The following is a 21,233-nucleotide window of genomic DNA, read 5'->3' as shown; positions in this document are numbered from 1 at the left end:
AATTTTATTACTTACTGTACAAAAAACAACACACTACCCGGGAGTAAAAACATGGACCAATACGACTCACAGCAATATTCAGAATTATTATAATCTGCATTCTTTTCAGGGGTCACATTCACAGAATGAGGTCCTCAAATTGTGTGTCCTACACTCCCTTCAGCACCTGAACTAGAATACGAAGCCTACGAGCCTTTCATGAAATCCATGTTACAAGCTGGTTTCACCGTCAAAACTTTTTGTTAAGGAATGAGTTCCTATTATTCTCTAACCATCAAATAAAAAACTAGCAAACTGACAAGAACTTGTCACATCGAGCACTTCATTATCAAAATTTACAGTTCTATAAAGAAGAATAGAATAGAAAATTTACAGTTTTTTTTTTTATACCGGGTACAAAAATAAACATGGAATGGATGTCCTAAACAAAATCAGTAAAGTGAGAGTTATACCACACACTGGCTTAAAAAGCCTGGTTTTGGGTGTTACCCAAATCCGAAACAAAACAAGGCCAGTGAATTCAGCATATAAAATTCACGGTCCCAGTCCGACGTCCAGCAGTGTACCGATCTTCGTGCTTCATGACTGTCTCGGGTCCAAAAAGAATTGGGAGAGCATATGTCAGAAGATGGCCGGTAACACGAACATGACGGTCGTCGCTGTGGATGCTCGTAACCATGGCGACAGTCCCTATGACCTCTCACATGGCTACTATGACCTAGCTGAAGATATGTCCATCCTAATAAAGAAGTTCGCTGTCGACAAATGTATTTTTGTTGGCCACAGCATGGGAGGCAGGACGGCCATGCTGTATGCTTTGAATGAGGTTTGCCAGATTTTTGTTGTAGTAGTCCTTTATTTGCTGCCTGCGTTACTCAGTTTGGATACCGACTTCTAGTAATATTTTGCGGACACTTAGTATAAACGTTATTCAGCTCTTCTTCACAATGTCTTGTCTTGTCACCAGCACTTGCAAGTCCTAAAAGTTACTGAACAACTTAATCCTCTGTTTCCTCAACTCTGGAACTCAAAATAAAATAATCCCTTATCTTTTTATGTTGTTACAGCCATCTAAGGTAGCAAGTTTGATCGTAGTAGATGCCTCGCCGGTATCCATGCCAAACGGCTTAGCAGACTTCTACCCAAAGACCATCGATGTTTTGTCCAAAATCGAATTTAAAGACATCGATTTAAACAAAGCTAAACTAGCTGCTAGAAACAAAATCCTTGAATCTGGATTGTTCCAAAATGAGTTGGATCTGCAACTTATTCTTATGAATATAAGTCAATTGAAAGATGCAAAATTAGGATTTAAATACAATCTTGAAGCTTTGAAGAATAATATATCTAAAATCGTGTCATTCCCAACGGTGCCTGACAAACAATATTTTGGACCTACGCTATTCCTGGGCGGCCAGCTGTCATACGCACTCCCGTAAGATCCCATTTACATTATAATTAACTTCACTACAATGTACATAATATTGTATTTTTTTATGAGAAAGTAGCTTTGTCTAGCGGTCTGTTCGGTTTTCACGCTGAAATTACTCAACCAATAAAAATTTGGTACCTACAGGGAGTATAGAGGCTATGAAAGGGGGGAACATTTATTTTATTATAAACCTACATAGAATTTAATCTTCTGCACCACTTTTTGATTTCAGACCGGACGACATGGCTGGGATCCACCAGTTATTTCCGAATGCTCATCTGTTCTACATCCAGGGCGCTGGACATAATGTGCACGCGCATAACCCCAACGCATTCTATGACACAGTCATGCAATTCTTGTACTACAACGCATTGATGCAAACTGCCTAGCATGTGCCACGTCTGAAAAGTTTCACTGTTCCCGTAAAGAATTGTCCAAGTATTTACATATTTAAGAAAAATATAATTTAACGACGTTGTAAGTACAATGAATCTAACAGGCAAAATAAGTAACGCATTCAAAAAAATAGTTTGTCATTTTAGCATAGACAAAGCAGATAGTTGAAATGTAAATAAATAAATACGAGTGCGTCCAAAATATGCTTGCTGGATATTTTGTATGCTGGAATTTGGATTTCTATTAAAGTTCTAACGTTGTCAACTTGTTTTATTATTGCTATTATTTTTTTATCAACCCTAAGAAGACAAGGAATAATCTTAATCCAAAATAATCAAAATTTATCATTTGGAAGATCATCAAACGAATGACTGACAAAGAGACCCGCTGTGAGCACAGTGTGAGGGAGTGTCAGACTATTACTAAGACCCACCACGTCCTTTCTGGACCTTTATGTACCATAAATGCGCTAACTCTTTCAAACAATCCCACAACGCCGGCAGAGAATGGGTGCCTCAGGAAAAAGTATACAACGCTTAGCTCTACCAAAGTGGAGATGAGAAGAACAATATTTCAGCATGGGTGTTAACTGACACTGTCCAGAGCAAAACGGGGGGACATAGCGGAGCATAGCAGTGAGCAGAACGGGACACAGCGAAGCAGAGCAGCTCTTGAAGCAGCAGGCGGGCTGGAAGACTATCCGAGTAGGGTACTTGAGGCAAACTGCAAACTTGTCCTACCCATCTCCCATAGTTCCCTAATGCAGAACTAATCTGACTGGCGACTGGGAGTAGGTAATTTTTAAAGGGTTGAATATAAACTGGTAAGATAAAAAAACCTTCTCAAATAACCTACACAGTACTTAACCATAGATATAGAATTATAAATTAATGATCGCTGGTCAGAGCACATGACATATGACATAACATTTTAATTTGATATTTTGATAGTTATTTACATTTTGATATTGGTTTTGGCCTAAGAAAATTATTTATTAATTATTTATGTAATAATCAAATTAAATAAATTTCGCTTTTTTGTGAATAACCATGAACATGAAATGAATACTCAAATAGGAACAAATGCCTTAAAACTAAATCAATATGTAGGTTTCAAAGGAATAATAAGGACGATTCTAAACAAATCGAAAGCGGTGGATCTAGTGTATAAAGTCTATGGTCCCAGTCTAACACCTGATACTGTGCCTATAATAGTCCTCCATGGTTTTCTGGGCAGCATGAGAAATTGGCAGAGCATGTGTAATAGAATAACCTCGCACACAAACAGATCTGTGATAGCAGTGGACGCTCGTAACCATGGCGACAGCCCACACGCTGATTCCCATAACTACCTCGACTTAGCAGCTGATGTCTCTAAACTTATAACAAAGTTAGCTATTAAGAAAAGCATCATTATCGGCCACAGCATGGGAGGAAGAACTGCAATGGTTTTATCCTTGTCAGAGGTATGATTGTGCGGTGTTCCACGAGCATTTAAGAAGTAATAAAACATTCTTCAGTTTCATACATATTTTTGTTTGCAGCCATCCAAAATAACAAGTCAGGTCATAGCTGATATATCACCGGTCACGACCACAACTGGTTTAAAAGATTTCTTTCCGAAGGTCTTAGAAGTAATGGCTTCTGTCGACTTTAAAGGGAAAGATTTGGTTAATGCACAAAAGGAAGCCAAAAATGTAATACTGAAAAACGATTTATTCGAACATCCAGAAAGCGTCTACTTCATCTTAATGAATATTGGGAGGTTACCTAATAATACTTACGGATGGAAGTGCAATGTTCCAACATTAAAGAGGGATTTTCATCACATCGCCGATTTTCCTAAAGACGTTTTGAGTGGAAAAACTTTCGAGGGTCCTGTGCTATTCATCGGCGGTTCTGAATCGAGCTTTATTCCGTGAGCTTTATAACTGTCATCTTTCTATTCGTTGACTGTAAATGAGAAAGTCAAAGCAATAATTGTACGATTTATTTCAGACCTGGAGACATAACCGGGATCAAACAGTTGTTTCCCAAAGCCGTTCTGCGCTACATTCCAAATGTCGGTCACAACGTGCATGCTGAAGACCCAAATGCCTTTTTTAATATGGTTGTACAATTTTTAGCGGACGTTGAAAAGAGATAAGCTCAAGCTTAGTGCTTTTAAGATATCGATCTAATAAAGAAGTTCGCTGTCAACAAAGGTATTCTTGTTGGCCACAGCATTGGAGGTAGGATAGTCATGTTGAATGCTTTGAATGAGGTGAGCCAGTATTTTGTTGTAATAGTCCCCTATTGACTACCTCCGGTTCACAATTTCAAACTATATTTGGCGGACATTTAGTGTAAACGTATTTCAGCTCGCCTTAATAATGTCTTGTAACCTGTTCATCGAGTCCTAAACGTTATTAAACCACTAACCCCTCCTAAATAAATACGTATGAGTGCGACCAATATATCTGAGCCTGCTGGATATTTTCTGTCTTGAACATCGATTAAAGTTTTAACGTTGTCAACATTTATTCAACTTGTGTTATCATTTATATGGCGTCCACGGCCGATTTCGGCCACGGCGGCTGTTCTCATTTAAGGAGATCAGCCAGCTGCGCAGGACATATTATAGTGCACGAGCATTTGCGCAGACACAGGTGCACTCCCTATTTCTTCACTCTCATAACCCGATGGGACGGCAATTCGACACGACCGGAAATAGATCAGGCGCAGGACCGACATTTACGTGCTCTCCGATGCACGGGTGAATCAATCACCAACTTCCAGACTACGGGCTGCCTTGTGAAAGCTTAAGAAAACCCACAAAGCGATTTCGGCCCGACCCGGAAATCGAACCCGAGACCTCGAGCCCAGCAGCCGCGCTTGCGACCACTAGACCAACGAGCAGTCAACTCTACTCTGGAAAGATAGTCAAGGAGTAATTATAATCTAGAATTCCTTAACCAAAATTTATAATTTGAGGAAGAACGAAGGCCGTGTATGTTTTTTATCTATCATCATCTATTTGAGTAAGTACTTGAGGCAAACTTGCAAAATTAAGCCGTACCGTGTTTTATGTTACGTTATGATTACTCCAGACTGTTTTCGGCCATTGTGACTGCAGTGACACCTGCGCTGATCTGCTCTCATATGACTGCAGTACCCTCTTTTATTTGAAGTCAACGCACATTGTGGGCATTAGAGCACACCGTCATTATAATTATAACTGATCGCCGGAGATGGTCGGGCTTTAGTTCGTCATGTCTAGAGCTGAGGTCTAATCGACGATGTTCCTCAAAGTCGTACTTTATAGACTTTGTTTTTGACCGGAGATCTCTTCTCAGGCCTTTTTGCAGCTAGCCTTTCCCTTTGTGAGGGTCAATGTTACATTTTTCATGTGACGTTTAAGTACATCTTTATAGCGGAGGAATTACCCACCTGGTTTTCTTTTGCCCTCCTTCAATTCAGAGTAAAAGATGCGCTTAGCCAATCGCTCGTCCGCCATGCGTGACATGTGACCCACGCTATCGGTAAGTTTCAATGCCACCAACTTTGGCTAGCCGCCGAACTTCGGTGTCCCGTACACAGTCGAACAGTAGGATCTTCCTTATTTTGCGTAAGCATTTGAGGGGGAAGTGATCAAGTGTGCTAATATACCGACGGTAAACGGTCCACGTTTCAGCGGAGTATAAGATGTTGAGCAGTACGATCGCCATGAAGACCTACATTTTTGTAGCCAGTTTAAGGTCATGTGAATGGAAAACCTTCGCGTCCAGCTTATCGAATGCTTTAATACCGTCAAATAACCTACACATTACTTAGCCATAGATATAGAATTACAAATTGATGATCGCTGGTCAGAGCACATGACATATGGCCACATATGGCATAAAATTGCAATTTGACATTTACTTTGGCTTAAGAAAATTTGCAAGTTAATAATTTCGTGTTATAAAATCAAGTAAATTTCACTTTTTTGTTAATAAAGATGGATACGAAATGAATACTCAATTAGCAATAAATGCTTTAAGACTAAATCATTGTGTAGGTTTCAAAAGAAGACTTAGGACTTGTACAGATCTAAGTAGAGCGAAAGCGGTGGATCTGGTGTATAAGGTGTATGGTCCCAGTCTAACACCTGATACTGTGCCTATAATAGTGCTCCATGGCTTCCTGGGCGGCAAGAGAAATTGGCACACCGTCAGTAATAGAATAGCATGTCACACATATAGAACTGTGATAGCAGTGGACGCTCGTAACCATGGCGGGAGCCCCCACACTGATTCCCATACCTACCTCGACCTGGCAGCTGATGTCTGCAAGCTAATAAAAAAGTTACATATTAAAAAAAGTGTCATTATGGGCCACAGCATGGGAGGCAGAACTGCAATGGTCTTGGCCTTGACAGAGGTATGATTGTGATTTGGAATCCACAGTATCCACGGGCTTGTTCAATTAAGGATTCTATTTTCATGAGACACTGCCTCGGCGGGTTCCTCATGCCGATGCAAGGATAGCTCCATCGATATCGACAGGAGGACGAAATATAACATTCCATTTGAAGCTTCTTTCAGTCTCATACATATTTTTGTTTGCAGCCATCCAAAATAGCAAGGCAGATCATAATAGATATATCACCGGTCTCGACCTGCGAAAGCCTAAAAAAATTCTTTCCGCATGTCTTAGAAGTAATGTCGGCCATGGACTTTAAAGGGAAAGATTTGGCTAGTGCACGAATGCAAGCTAAATCTATAATACTAAAACACCATTTATTCAAACGCGAAGAAAGCATGTATTTCGTGTTAAGGAATATTGGAAAGTTGCCTAATAATACTTTCGGATGGGAGTGCAATGTTCAGACCTTATTGAAGGATTTTCATCACGTCGCTGATTTTCCTACAGAGGCTTTGAGAGGAAGAACTTTCGAGGGTCCTGTGTTATTCATCGGCGGTTCTGAATCAAGCTTTATTCCGTAAGGCTTATATTAAATTGGCCACCTATTCGTTGACTGTATACGAGAAAGTTAAAGCAATAACTATTTATTTCAGACCTGAAGACATAACCGGGATCAGACAGTTTTTTCCCAAAGCTGTTCTGCGGTACATAGAAGACGTCGGCCACAATCTGCATGTTCAGGATCCAACTACCTTTTTCAATATGGTTATACAATTTTTAGCCGAGGGTGACAAAAGATAAGCCCAAGCATAGTGCTTTTTAGTGATTGTTACTGGTTTTTATTTATTATAAAATGAATGCCAAAGAAATTGAACAATCGTATTTTTATTTGTCATCCTTTCTAAGCTTTTTAATTGTTTTGGACCATACATCCCTCAGACAGCTTAACTACAAAACTAGTTTTGAATGCCTTCTTTGGTCAGGAGTTTTATAATTGAGCGCAAAACCTGTTAACTTCAATATAGTTAAAAACACATGATTACGTCTTCCAGATCCAATTAATTTAATTAACGTATCTTCTGATATTTGCACTCCTGTACTTCACAGCCGGGCTACTAAAATTTTAATATTCAGAATACTCTACGAGCCTATGAAACACGGGATATTTGGTTCTGTTTGTATAAATCCTGTATTCCGGCCGCAAGTCCGGTTTATCCGGATCGATCCGGGCCTTCAATAATAAAGAGCCATCGGCTTACAACAACAGATCTGTGCGGTTACTGCAGGACTCCTGGCTTTTCAAGCGAGGATCTGAAGCGTCAGACAAGAGGCCTACAGACCACAAAATATTTTTTTTATAATATTTATTGACAAAAACCGGCCAAGTGCGAAACGGACTCGAGCACGTAGCGTTCCATACTATTATTTATAAAACGGACAAAATAATCACGTTTGTTGTATGGGAGCCCCCAAAATATACATTTAATTCTAGTTTTCAGTATTTGTTGTTATAGCGTCAACAGAAATACATCATCTGTGAAAATTTCAGCTCTCTAACTATCATGGTTCATGAGATACAGCCTGGTGACAGACGGACGGACAGCGAAAGTAATAGGGTCCCGTTTTACCTTTTGGGTACGGAACCCTAAAAAGTAACTTTACATTGTGGCTGTTGACGTTGAGCCAGAAACTTGTGTCGTGTGGCTCGAGTTCAAAAGGAAGAGTGTCATTGATCAATACTCGTCACTTGAAAATCTGTGTGAAGACCGGTGGAGACTTTTGTGCTGTAAACAGTAAGATAGGCATGGAAATAGAATACATTTTTGTGTAAAGCAGCCATAGTTTTTTAAATCTTTTGCAGAAAACTAGCTTTAACCAGCGTTTTCCCCCAAGGGGCTTGGGTAATACGAATTCTTTTCTATTCTATCGATCACGAAAAAACATATGTCAAAAAGCTTACTTACCCTTAGCTACCCAATTTTCTTGTTTTATATTTTATTTTGTTTCCCACAAACCGTTCCCGTTGTTTACGTTAGTTAATATTTCGCCAATTTTTGTATACAAATCACGTGCTTTCGTGATGGACCCCAAGAATAATTACTTTGTTTATTAGCTGTCTCTTAGCATTGTCTGTTCAAACGGCTTCTGAGCCCTTCGAGAACGAAGTTAAAAGGAAGTCTTGTAAATTACTATACTTATGAACGAAAAGTTAATGGTTGCAAATATTGCTGATGAAAAGGATAAGTGGTACGATATTGGTCTAATAAATTCAGGTTATTGCAGAAAGTTTGAATTTATAGATCTGTTATCTGTCCATATAGCATCGAGATTATAATTTATGTATTTTATATCAAATAAAGATTTTTTCAAATCGATTCAATAGTTTCGGACCAGTTAGGGTACAAAAAAATTATACCTCTTTATTATGTGAGTCTAGATTGAAGTTTAATCAGTTTTTTTCTGAACGTACATCGCTTCATTGGTAGTATAAAACAAAGTCGCCTTTTCTAAATCCCATTGTACGCTTAAACCTTCAAAACTACGCAACCGATTTTCATACTGTTTTTTGATCACATAAAGTGTTTCAAGAGGAAGGTTTATATGCATCTTAACATTAATTAAATAGTGGAGCATTGCACCCGTGCGAAACCGGGGCGGATCGCTAGTAGTTTATAAAATATCTATGAAATTACCAATTCAGTAAAATCCGCAATAATAATTAACTATTTCGGTATCGGTCATAAATATTCATAAGGCGGGGCTTGTACCGGCTTTGACTGCAAGCCTCGAATCCTATTTGTTAGCTATAAAACCTGTCCGTTGAATCTTTGCGCGATATATGGCGTTATTTTAGCCCCCATAAAATGCTTGCATTATTATGTTCTTGAATGTAAGAAAACATTCTGAAAGATTTCTGTTTCATTTCATTTAAAATTTTCTATTCAATGATTTCTGTTAATTAATTTATTTATTTTATTTATTTGGCTCACCAACAATTGAGTACACTCAACAATTATGGGTTACATTAAATAAATTAATCATCATTTACGGACGGTTTCACTGGAAACCGGTAGTGTCAGTTAGTATCTGATAGTTAATGTTATCTGCCAGATAGAGGCTTCTTATAATTTCTGCCAGATATTTCTATCCGGGACCTGTGAAACCAACCTCGGTGTTTTGAGAAGCAATCAAAAACCTTCAGGGCAATTTACCCAGTGGTCTAAAAGAGCTTTGATTTCTTTAATTGAATCGACGTGTTGAGAACGTCAAACACTTGGTTTACTTTACCATTACCTATTAGATGTTCATTTATTCAGATATTCAGTGCAGATGCAAATAATATTCGGAGCTGAAACGCAATTAGCCTGACAGATAACGAAGTAGATATATAGCTCACAAGTGATCTATTAACTCCGTTATATGTCTCCGCTATATGCAGTAATAATGTACTCGTGTGCCGTTACTCAGTGGCGTGCACTTGGAGAGGCCTATGTCCAGCAGTGGACTTCGAAAGGCTGATGATCATGATGGTGATGATGATGATGTGCCGTTACTATTAGGTACTGTATTTTACTTGAATATTGGTAGAACTTATTTATTACAACACTTCATTTCTAACTGATATTTTACAAACTCAAATCATGTGTCAAAACCTAACTGCGTGAAAGCTACTCATTTTAAAGATTTAACGTACCCTTTTCATGTTTAGTTGTGAACAAAAGCTACTCATGAAAAGCGAAGACAAGTTAGAAGTAGCTTGTGTTGCAAGCTTCACTCCCAGAGGGAGAACAAACTACTGCAACAGTAAAATTACAAGTCATAACCAAATCCCAAGTAACTGAGAGGTTGAAGTTTACCCACCCTCGTCTTAACCGTGGCTACCGTTAATTATTAGGGGGCGGGTCTCACTGACACGTTACGTCGCTTTCACACTGGCGGTGAAAACCGAGCTTATAAGTGAGACACATTCCCAGCGGCAACATCTGTCGCGCTTATTTTAAACGCCATTTTTTTTATGCGGTTACCAATTTTTTACCAAACAACATGAATGGGCATTCGCTAGTAGGTACAGTTAATTACAATAGCTATAGTGATCTCACGAAAGCCACGAAAACATCTGGCGTGAGGAGCCCGTGACAACCCGTGGTGACTCTTTGCAAGTTGACGTTGAAACTTTAGCGAAGCCTATTTCGCGATTACTCGAATTTTAGTCAGTAAAAGTCTGACACTCCCTCACCGCTCATTTGATGATTTTTGCCATCGATAAAAAAGGTTCTGACATTCAAAATATTGTCTCGCAAATCAAACTTACGTACTTACTCAAATATGAAGAACATATTTTATCAAGGGACCGAAGCGTAACAGTGTTCTCAGAATCTTGAATCACATAGATAGCTTTATCAAAAGACTTGGATATAAATAAATAAAAAAATCAAAAGACTCCCGTTTTGCTACATATCGTTTGTCATCTCGTACCTCTTGAACTGGCCTAACATACTATTAGTAACAAATGAGCTCAAAAACTATACCTTTTCTAACAGTTTTTGCTGCGCCTAGATATTGGTATACATGACATGCGGAATGATAATTACGGTACAATTCTGTTCCGAGTTCTACTAATGATGTCTTGAAAGAAACAACCAGTGAAAGAAAGCTATCACTAATTATTATTGATTGCAGAAGGCATGGCTAAGTAGGAAACATAAAAGGGTCAAGTAAGGGAGGACTTACTAGTATGACATAAGATTATCGTACCAAGAAATATGGTACAGATGTCATCTCAATATTCTATTCTAATATAAGTAATGAAGAGAACACATTTTATTCCTTCTTTATTTGCTTGTGCCCTAAAGACGCCGAAACTAATGAACCTATTTGAAAAAATATTTCACGGTTGGAAACCCTAGGTTTCACTATTTCCCAGTAACATAGGTTATATTTTATCCCGGTACGGGCAATAGTTCAAACGGGACGCAGGTGAAACCGTGGGACGGCTATGTTCCTACATAAAGATATCAAAATTCGAATAGCTACACGACAAAAATATACCTACAGGTACAATTTTAGTAGTGGGTGGTGTACGTAGGCATAATTAATTTATCTAGCCCCACTACCTACCTATTTAGTTAAGTACTTGATCTCATTCTTTAATTAGATCCTAATTCTCCATTTGAAATGGAAAAACTTAATTAACATTCTCTTCACAACCTAAATTAAGAGCCCGGTAATAAAACTACAACTTTTAAATGTTTTACATAGTTTATTAAGTACGCCTAACTATTAAACCACATAGTAAGTTCAGACATACATCTGTCGACAATGCCTGTGGATCTACGGTAAATATAAACGTAAGTTCACACAATTTCGCACTGCAAACTTTTAGTGGCCGATTTTTGTTTGGGCTCATAAATCAGCATGAAGCTAAATGGTAGTGCGCACGCCGCACTTTACGAAGGTAAGATATTTAGCCGGTATAAGACCGTTTATTATAATAACTTTGATTGGAATCAAGATTTTCTTACAAAAACAATTTTAGATAAACATTGGGCCAACTGTTTGGTCTGTAATGCGCGACTACTCTAAATGAAAGGAAAAGAGAAACGTTAGTTTACACAATTTATCTTAAAAATAACTTAGTTTTTACGTAAGTGATGCTCTTATCGGCAACAGCATATCAAAACGTGTATCTAACTTATTTACCTTTTCAACAATGTTAGGTATCTGTATTGCACACCGAAAGTTTTTGAAAATGCATCAAACCGGGGTAACTCCGATTTGCGTGCCATCCCAAACGTTTGATGTGATATCAAATTTTATTGCAACGACAGATCTCATATCTTTGAGTGGGAAAGTTATATTTTAACTTCATTTCCAGCCCATTTAAGTGCAGGCAGTTACATAGTCATTGTCAAAGGTTTTGCGTCATCGAAAATTTAGTTTCAGAAAACAGCAATAGTGAACTGAATGAGAGAAAAGGAATATAATGAGTGCACCTCCGCATTCGTAATAAAGAGATTTCTATAAAATCAACACAATGGATATTAATAAAATAGTCAGTGAAAATAAAATAGACCCGACAATTGAAGATTCTTTTCGGGCCATGGGACTAAATGTAGACCTTGATAGCCATTCGTGAAGATGGTCAGACGAACTAAAAGTGACCTGGAAAACATGGAAAAAGAGCCTTGCAATCGAATCTCACATTGAATCATTTCATCAGTGTGCAGCTGAACCATTAAGATTAGTTCCAGATTTTAAGCCAAAAACTTTGCGTTATTTCATTGTGGAACTTTATGTAATTGGTCTCAAGCAAGTGGCACTCTACCTAATGAAGATTTATATAGCTACACAGCAGAGGAATCAGCATTTCCTGGGTTCACTTGTCAGCGAAGACTCGGCGCTACATACGTTGGTGGAGTGCCCAGGTAGTAGATGTTTGAAAATCTTTCGCTGCCGGCTGTCGTGTCCTGCATGGTCGACAGCGAAGAAGGGTGGAATGGTGTCGCCTCCTTTTGCGAGGATATGATGGTCGCAAAGGAAATAGCGGAAACGGACAGAGAAGCTGTTACCTCTCTCATTGCCCGTAGCAGACGTGGTGGGCGTCGCAGGTTGGCTGATCGCCGGCCACCATAAGGCGCGGCCTGCGGGCGATAGACTAGGGGTGTCTGTCGTCCGAACAGAATCAAACCTCGAGACGGTGGCGCCTCTCTTAGTTGAGTTCACTGTGGCCGCTGGATGACGGCCACAGAGAGTGAAGGGGCCCACCTTCGAACATCTGGCGGGCCAGCACACGTCGGGAGTGCGGAAGAATATTATTGGGGTAGCCCCTGTTCTAAGTGATACTTATTAGGGAAACGTTAAGAGATTGATGGTGAAAACAGGCATAGAACCGACTATCGGCTGACTTAAAGTTTGTAGTGTAGCTACTTTTAGTTTACGCAGTATCCAAGCAATAGCAACCATGATCAAGTCACGTACTGCAGAATGCAACTCGGTACTAAAGTGCACCACTGTGTACTGAGGACCGAGGGCATTCGAGAGCACAATGCAATTCCAGGAAATTACTTCTTGTATCACCTACAGATAGTATGGATTTACACTATTTTCCTATCTTATTTCCTGTAGCAAATTAAGTTAAACTAATTTCTAAATGGTAGTGAAATGATATGAAACGGTTAGCGAAAACTAGTTTTGAATAAAAATAATTTATTTCCATGTTAATATAAATATTATTTAATAATTATTACATTGAATATTTAATTTTAAAATGCAAGTCCAACAGTTATATGTATTAATAGTTTTATTAGAAAAGCAACTGAGTGTCTTATTTAAAATTCAGAAAAGCCCCAATGAAAGCACTTTGTAGCTTTTCTCTTAAACTTTACAGGCTTACAAGCTTTTGCGGAAATGTTGAAAGCTGTTGAGTCTAGCTCTACAGGTGCTCTCTTAAATCCCTTGTAAAAACAGTTTCAAAACTAGGTACGTATCTGGGGAAACAATATTTATGTACTTGAAGATGTTTGGCTTCATAAACAAAGTAAAAGTATTTTCAATTCAATTCGATGTATTTATTTGTGAGCATAGGTGTACAGAACGGTCTTAGAATTAAAGAAACATGTCAGAGCTCTATGTTCTACCAAATGGAATTGGAGTACAAATAATTTTAATCCTATTGAGTTTCATCCTCCGAGCCTTTTTCCCAAACTATGTTGGGGTCGGCTTCCAGTCTAACCGGATTCAGCTGAGTACCAGTGCTTTACAAGAAGCGACTGCCTATCTGACCTCCTCAACCCAGTTACCCGGGCAACCCGATACCCCTTGGTTAGACTGGTGTCAGATTTACTGGCTTCTGACTACCCGTAACGACTGCCAAGGATGTTCAATGACAGCCGGGACCTACAGTTTAACGTGCCATCCGAAACACAGTCATTGGTGTCTATACTTACTTTATTTTGTCCTTTTTCCTGTGAAAAATAAGACTTTAGACAGGTTATCATTAGATTTAGTTAATATAAATTACGTTTTCAATTATTGTAACCATCTGCTTAGCCTTTGCCAATTTATGTTGTGGTCCTGGATGCAGCTGAGTACCTACGTGTTTTACATGGAGCGACTGCCAATCTGACCACCTCCAACCAAGTACCTGGGCAATCCGTGGGCAAGACTGGTGGCTGCTGACTAACCCTTAGACAAGGATCTTCAACTTTTATATAAACTCAAACCTGGAACAATATTTTTGTACGAACTTATACTATAATTATGAAATTGACGTACCTGGTTGACGAAGATGATCTCATCCGCGTGTAGCAGCACGGATGAGTACTTGTTAGATCCTGGAACAAAGACTGTCATTAGTGAATAATCTGTAAGACAATACGGTCTTGAGATCAAGCTCAATGCGCGGCGAGAGGAAATACGCTTACTAAAATATTTTGCGTGTTTATTTTTGCTAAACAAAAAAATATCGTACATTTTTATGTAGCAACGTCTTTAACTCCCGATTGTTTATAAACATGTGTAAAAACCGAAAGTTTTACAACCTCTTCATTGAAAAGAGTTAACAAATTAGTCAATCTTAGCTAACACTGAGCCTTATGTTTCCGCAGTGCTTTGAAATCTACTCACAATAATATAGGGGATTTTCTTAATCGCTTGTTTCTGAAGGAAGCAGAATAATCACTTATGCTTCAGGATAAAAGTGTAAACTCGGGTCACAAGGGTCATTAAATGAAATTGAATGCACATATGTACGTAATTAAAGGGAATAGAGTAAACTAAACGAGAAGTAATCTTTGTTAATCTGGTTAACGTGTTATTATAACTACATTCCGTTTGAAAACTTCTGTAAATAACTGTCATTTTTGAAAAGAATATCAGTGGAATTTCTGGCCGGTTCTCTTCCCTGCGACCCATTCTTTGGAACCGTGCAACTAGTTTGAAGTTCTCATAGACCTATTAGATTTTTTTTTAATGAATTTTTCTTTGTTCCGTTCAATAAAGGTTACAACTACATTTATTCATTTCTTAGAATGTTTTGTTGAAAATCCTTTAATGCAATTTCAAAAGTCGCGAAAACAAGAGTTAGTGAACTTTTAACAGTAATCTAATAGTTGAGCTATAGATACATATAGATAGATAGGACAAGTAACAAATATTTTGTTTCATTTGCTTGCTTGTTTTCTTGTCCACAAACGTATTACAGCAGTATTTTTTTTTTTTGTAAATTCACCGCACGTAGACTGGGCGGTCAGATTTGTGTGGGTTACGACGAGACGTGAAAATCGCATCAAATTTTTTGTCGACACGAATATTAAAAAAAAAAACGCAATATCGAATAGCATAGTATAGATCATCGGACATTTTAAACCGACTTCAAAAAAGGAGCAGGTTCTGAATTCGTCGGGACCTTTTTTTAAATAGATTTTTTTCTATGACTAGTAGATATTATAAAATAATACATAGGTGCATAGTATATGTACATGTGACAATACATTAGATCTGACTTATATACTTGGTAAATGCTTTCGTGGTTCAAACATTAAATATTGTCTTAAATTGCTTTAATTTGTGTAGCAGCCCGAGTGCCAGATTTCTATTGAATAATTTACGAATTAAAATGGATTCCACCGTGGTGTTTGCCCTAATGAAAATACATGTCCTTAACTAGGGACATAGCGGCTTTGTTATTGTACAGCGTACTACTATTTTATTATATTTTATTGGTAGTAAGAGATAGTTATTCAAAGAAATTAACCGTAATTTAGTAGCATAGTTGGCAGAGTTTATGCTTGATCTGTATCGTCTACTTGAATTTTGAAAAAGGTAGGTAAATACTTATATTCTGCCGTATAAGTTTTGATTAATATTCTGTAGATTTTACATGGTTTTTTATGACATCTGTTTGAGACGAATGGAAGCAGAAAACATATTGTTTTGACCCTAAATAACTTGTGAACAGGTACGATAAACCTTAAAAGATATTTTAAAGGTTTTCCTACAAATTAACTTAATGGTTGGCGAAACAGTCCAGCCAGGATTTATAATGGCTGCCTTAGTAATGTCAAAAGGTACGGGCCCAGCAAACAACTATTCATCTCCATTAAATATTGAGGTCACTCATAAGACCCTAGCTAAACTTCAGGCCAACGTTAAGGGAACACAAAATTAAAATTCAAAAACTTGCGCAAATGAGTAATGTCATTTTTAGGGTTCCGTACCCAAAGGGTAAAACGGGACCTTATTGTTTTCGCTCCTCCGTCCGTCCGTCCGTCCATCCGTCCGTCTGTCACCAGGCTGTATCTCACGAACCGTGATAGTTAAAGAGTTGAAATTTTCACAGATGATGTATTTCTGTTGCCGCTATTACAACAAATACTGAAAACTAGAATAAAATAAATATTTCGGGCTCCCATACAACAAACGTGATTTTTTGCAAATTTTTGCTCGATATCCATAAATATATATAGAATATTAGTTTAGATGGTACGGAACCCTACGTGCGCGAGTTCGACTCGCAATTGGCCGGTTTTTCACAACATTTTCTAAGACGAACATCATAGATATTAAATTGTGTAGTATAGAAGTAGGTTAAATTACTTCGTGATTGTTCTTTTTAGCGGGAAAAGTCCATCTTTGTTTTGCAAATGTCATTTTCAGAGAGAGCTTAAATACAGTTTTGAAATAATGCAATGTCTACAAAGCGAACGCAGTCTAAAGTAAAATGACGTAAAGTAAGTTTCCCAAGCGTCTTAGAACAACGGCAAAAAACATCAGTTTTCTTAAAACGAGTGTTTACTTTGAATTTTCACAATCAAAGTAAACAGTTGTTTTAAGAAAAAAATTCGTTTATGTTGTCGGTGATAATGGGCTTCAGATGAATAAAAATATTTTGAATCGCACCCCTTTTTATTTTAATTGCCCTACATTAGTACCTCTTCCATAAAATAAAAAAATATTGGATAAATGATTGACGCGATTCGTCATCCTCCGAGCCTTTTTCCAACTATGTTGGGGTCGGCTTCCAGTCTAGTTCAGCTGAGTACCAGTGCTTTACAAGAAGCGGCTGCCTATTTGACCTCCTCAACCCAGTTACCCGGGCAACCCAATACCCCTTGGTTAGACTGGTGTCAGACTTACTGGCTTCTGACTACCCGTAACGACTGTCAAAGATGTTCAATGACAGCCGGGACCTATAGTTTAACATACCATCCGAAACACAGTCATTGGTGTCTAAGATATACTTAGAAAGTACATACAAACTTATAAAAGTTGCATTGGTACTTGCCTGACCTGGAATCGAACCCGCGCCCTCATACTTGAGAGGTTGGTTATTTACCCACTAGGCCACCACGACTCACTCAAATGATTGAAGTGATTATAACATAATATTTAACTCGCTCGTCGCTACTGCTGAGCAACGCCACAAACACTCGTCGCAACAATTTCACCGGACCTAATTAATTTGGCCAATTTAATTTATGTTCTATAAACTTTTGTTCACCGTTCCTCGCTACTGCAAAAGACAGGTTTCTTTGCATAAGATTATAATAAGTTAATAGCACCCCCCTCTTGGGGATAAATTGACTGACTTACATAGGTAATGTAAGTATAAGATTGGTTCTTCATTTTTGTACTCGAAGTGTAATCTTTCGGACACAATGTTATGATAGTATGCAGAAGTAAAATAAATATTTAATTATTAAATAACGATTCCTTTGTCACACATTATCATTGTCATCATTTGAAAATGGGGAAATTCAATCAGTGGTTGTATCTTCAATTAGAAACATCAGTGTTCTATTTCCCGATAGTAAAGTCCAAAAAACAGGATAATTTATTGATCAGCTGTAAGTAGGTATTTCACGCGTATCAGACATTAGACTCGGTGGCACTCCGTCCATTCAATACGGCCACGTGACTTACGTACGTGATGCACCCTCATTATTGTAGACAATTACTGCTAATTATGTTATTAACCACACGAATACAATATTCTGAAGCCTAGTAATTGTGTTAATTTAGGCTAAAACCGACTGGCTACTTGGTAGTAGGTGTAAGTATCATTCTGTTTTGGAAATCGTCAGCATCATCCATAGGTTATAGATGGTCGGCTTCCAGTCTTACTGGTTGCAGGTGAGTATTACTGCTCATCTAACCTCTTCAACCCAGTTTCACGGGCAAGCACATACCACTTGGTATCAGTCAAACTTCTTGGCTTCCGACCACCTGTACCGACTACAAAAGACGTTCAAATGACCGTGGGTGCAGCATGAGGGAGTGTCAGGCTTTTACTGACTAAAACTTATCATGTTCCTTCCTAAGCCCTTTATGTACCAAGGCCGCGATATCTCTTTCGAACAATCCCGCTTCCCCCAATGGTCGATAAATGCATAGGTAGCTGCATAGAGACAAGGCTTTAAAAAGTAAATACTCGTAAAATATAATATTCCTGTAATTTACACACATCCTTCATTAGTAGGATAATAGGCAGCGGCGCAGATTGAATTTAAATTAAGCGTTAATAAATTAATTGCTTGCGGCCGCTGGGAGCTAATGACATCAAACTCCTCGGCTGCGATTCATTATTGTGGTTCTGCATATATAACTTCATGAATCATGTAATACTTTCTTATAAATAGGTCATACTAGCTCGAAGGATTTCTGCAGATATTTATTTCTTCGTACCGAATTACGCTTCATTCTTTTCAGAGAAATGAAACGCTGGCTATAGGCTCACTTGTTTATTCTCTTTACAGGTTAAATATGCTGAAAATAAATATGAGTATTTCGTCAAAAGAGAAGCGTAAATACTATTAATTTCGTTCAAAAGAGCAGGGTAAATATTTATTTCTCTCAAAGTCGATATTTAAAGCTCTTTTTAAATTGGTATAAAATTGATAGCACCGTTTCCTGTAATATGTTATTGAAATAAAACATTTATTTTACTATTTTTATTTAATCTCCCCGGGATTTCATGAGATCATGTGTTAAATATGTTAAGGTTACCTTTTGTTATTCAAATATACCTAGTCAAAAAATTGCTATAACGGGAAGCTGGGGAACTTCTCTTGCTATTCTATCTGTTTATTTAAGTCAATTAAGAAGTTTTGGCGTGAAAGCGCGACATAAAGGTACTTTCACGTATCTAATATTAGTACCTACAGATAACATCTTTGACCTTTCCGCTAATCACAAGAACAAGCCATACAACGAGATAAGTCTGCTCAACGCGTTTTATTCGAATAATAAATAATATATTTTCGATATATCATGACATAATGTTATGGAAATTACTACTTATGTGACATTTCTTAGAGTTATCTCGAACTGATTGGGTTGCCCGGGTAACTGGGTTGAGGGGGTCAGATAGGGCAATCGCTCCTTGTACACTGATACTCAGCTACATGCGGTTAGACTGGAAGCCGACCGCAACATAGTTGGGAAAAAGGCTCAGAGGATGATGATCTCGAACTGATAGGAGACAGGTATCCTTTAGACATTAGAAAGGCACCAACAGAGCTACTGACCGTACCTGGATAAGATAGGTAGGTATAGCCTTTGTTACTCGGGAAGAGTGTAGCTGTCCAACGGAGAAAGAATTTTTCGTATCAGTTTAGCAGTTTCGGGGCCTTTAGGGTGCAAACAAACAAAATAATGTTTCCTCTGTATTACTCTGGATTTATAGACAACGTATAATAAAAGAAACACTTGCAGAAGTAATTTTAAGAAAGCGAAAATAAAAATATTAAGTACTTCAATTCATAAAGGCCTCAGTTTTAAAAATACTGTTACATAAAAGTTTTACTAGGTGGCCAGCGAAAATATTTTCCCCTCCATTAAATAGAAACTACCGCAGAGATGGTAATTAGTTATTCTTGTTATAAAAAGTGACGTTAAACAGTTTTTCCATTTCACCGAGTTATTCATAATTAAGTTCTGTAACTGACCCGGATTCATTATTCCCAGGTGCACGAGGATAAATTATGTTTATGAGTTACTCGAAGCACAATAATTAGGTATCTATCCCTACTAATATTATATATGCGAAAGTAACTCTGTCTGTCTGTCTGTCTGTCTGTTACGCTTTCACGTCTAAACCACTGGACTGATTTTAATAAAATTTGGTTCAGAGATAGAGTTGACCTTGAGAAAGAACATATGATAGTTTTTATCCCGGACTTTTGAAGAATTCTCTTGGAAACGCGATATAACCGAACTCTATGCGATCAAAGCCGCGAGCGGAAGCTAGTATAGTTATAAAAACAAAATTCCATGGTCGTGATTACCTAACTCAAAAACGACTGAACATGTTTCATGCAGTTTACACAAATTCAGTCGTTAGGAGGTTTCCGGCATATAAATTATACCCGCTTTAATATAGGTACAATACAATTTAGTTTGTCGTTACATTGTATTACCGAAGTCGTTTACCTAATTACGTACTTGAAACTTCGTAAACTTGTTGTTTAGAGAATTAATACGATAACATTGTAACAAAAACAATCACTGAAGTACTTATTAACTTAGTTTTACGTATTTTCATAAAATATTTTATAGGTATAAGTGAGCGTAACTTCAAATTCTATATTGTACCTACTTTATATCTTGTGTCTTGGTAAGATACCATGCTTATTTTTACATTGGTTTTTAAAGGCTTATTAGAATATTATTCTACCAAAGAAAATGGTAATGTATAGGTAACTTATATTTCTGCATCTGTGCAATATTCAAGGACGTAATTATGCTAATGATTCTCAACCCAAATCAACAAAAAAATTGATTCGATATTTTTTTTTTCAAACAAATTCAATGTCTCCTACCCTTATTTAAACATGGCGCGTGTGCGGCCTTAAAACCGTGCTGCGCTCTCACACAAACGCAAACACAAAGCATACACAACGATCACTCATAAATTTCATTCATAAAATTGGATTACTTCTGAAATACTACGACATTACAATGACAAAAAAAGCAGTGCATATTAGCTATTTCCCGTCTACTGTAATTCCAATCGATTATTT

The 21,233-nt window shown here is 37.7% G+C and overlaps 4 protein-coding genes across 4 annotated transcripts in view; 3 read left to right on the top strand and 1 right to left on the bottom strand.

The window, feature by feature from the left end:
• Positions 1 to 21,233, bottom strand: part of LOC124644822 (otoferlin-like) — a 154,704-nt gene that overhangs the window by 105,058 nt on the left and 28,413 nt on the right. Inside the window, exon 2 of the mRNA XM_047184420.1 lies at positions 14,488 to 14,546. Coding sequence (XP_047040376.1) covers positions 14,488 to 14,546 — 59 coding nt within the window. The remainder of the gene's footprint in view (positions 1 to 14,487; positions 14,547 to 21,233) is intronic.
• LOC124644824 (protein ABHD11-like) lies at positions 413 to 1,925 on the top strand. Its single transcript, XM_047184421.1, has 3 exons — positions 413 to 826; positions 1,068 to 1,435; positions 1,665 to 1,925. Exons 1-3 carry the CDS (start codon positions 413 to 415, stop codon positions 1,819 to 1,821), a joined length of 939 nt encoding a protein of 312 aa, XP_047040377.1. The 3' UTR covers positions 1,822 to 1,925.
• Positions 2,889 to 3,973, top strand: LOC124644826 (protein ABHD11-like). The gene is made up of 3 exons (XM_047184423.1): positions 2,889 to 3,293; positions 3,372 to 3,745; positions 3,826 to 3,973. Exons 1-3 carry the CDS (start codon positions 2,889 to 2,891, stop codon positions 3,971 to 3,973), a joined length of 927 nt encoding a protein of 308 aa, XP_047040379.1.
• Positions 5,818 to 7,014, top strand: LOC124644825 (protein ABHD11-like). The gene is made up of 3 exons (XM_047184422.1): positions 5,818 to 6,228; positions 6,417 to 6,790; positions 6,867 to 7,014. Exons 1-3 carry the CDS (start codon positions 5,818 to 5,820, stop codon positions 7,012 to 7,014), a joined length of 933 nt encoding a protein of 310 aa, XP_047040378.1.

This window comes from Helicoverpa zea, chromosome 31, assembly GCF_022581195.2.
Source record: "Helicoverpa zea isolate HzStark_Cry1AcR chromosome 31, ilHelZeax1.1, whole genome shotgun sequence".
In the NCBI taxonomy this organism is placed as follows: Eukaryota; Metazoa; Arthropoda; class Insecta; order Lepidoptera; family Noctuidae; genus Helicoverpa; species Helicoverpa zea.
The sequence above is the reverse complement of the archived record's forward strand: the minus strand, read 5'-3'. Positions and strand labels throughout refer to the sequence as shown.

Excerpts from the sequence above, each read along its gene's own strand:
- LOC124644824 (XM_047184421.1), top strand. The coding sequence starts at position 413 with ATGGATGTCCTAAACAAAATCAGTAAAGTGAGAGTTATACCACACACT. Across the intron at positions 827-1,067 it reads TGCTGTATGCTTTGAATGAG|CCATCTAAGGTAGCAAGTTT; the intron begins GTTTGCCAGATT and ends ATGTTGTTACAG. Across the intron at positions 1,436-1,664 it reads CAGCTGTCATACGCACTCCC|ACCGGACGACATGGCTGGGA; the intron begins GTAAGATCCCAT and ends TTTTGATTTCAG.
- LOC124644826 (XM_047184423.1), top strand. The coding sequence starts at position 2,889 with ATGAATACTCAAATAGGAACAAATGCCTTAAAACTAAATCAATATGTA. Across the intron at positions 3,294-3,371 it reads TGGTTTTATCCTTGTCAGAG|CCATCCAAAATAACAAGTCA; the intron begins GTATGATTGTGC and ends TTTTGTTTGCAG. Across the intron at positions 3,746-3,825 it reads TCTGAATCGAGCTTTATTCC|ACCTGGAGACATAACCGGGA; the intron begins GTGAGCTTTATA and ends GATTTATTTCAG.
- LOC124644825 (XM_047184422.1), top strand. The coding sequence starts at position 5,818 with ATGAATACTCAATTAGCAATAAATGCTTTAAGACTAAATCATTGTGTA. Across the intron at positions 6,229-6,416 it reads TGGTCTTGGCCTTGACAGAG|CCATCCAAAATAGCAAGGCA; the intron begins GTATGATTGTGA and ends TTTTGTTTGCAG. Across the intron at positions 6,791-6,866 it reads TCTGAATCAAGCTTTATTCC|ACCTGAAGACATAACCGGGA; the intron begins GTAAGGCTTATA and ends TATTTATTTCAG.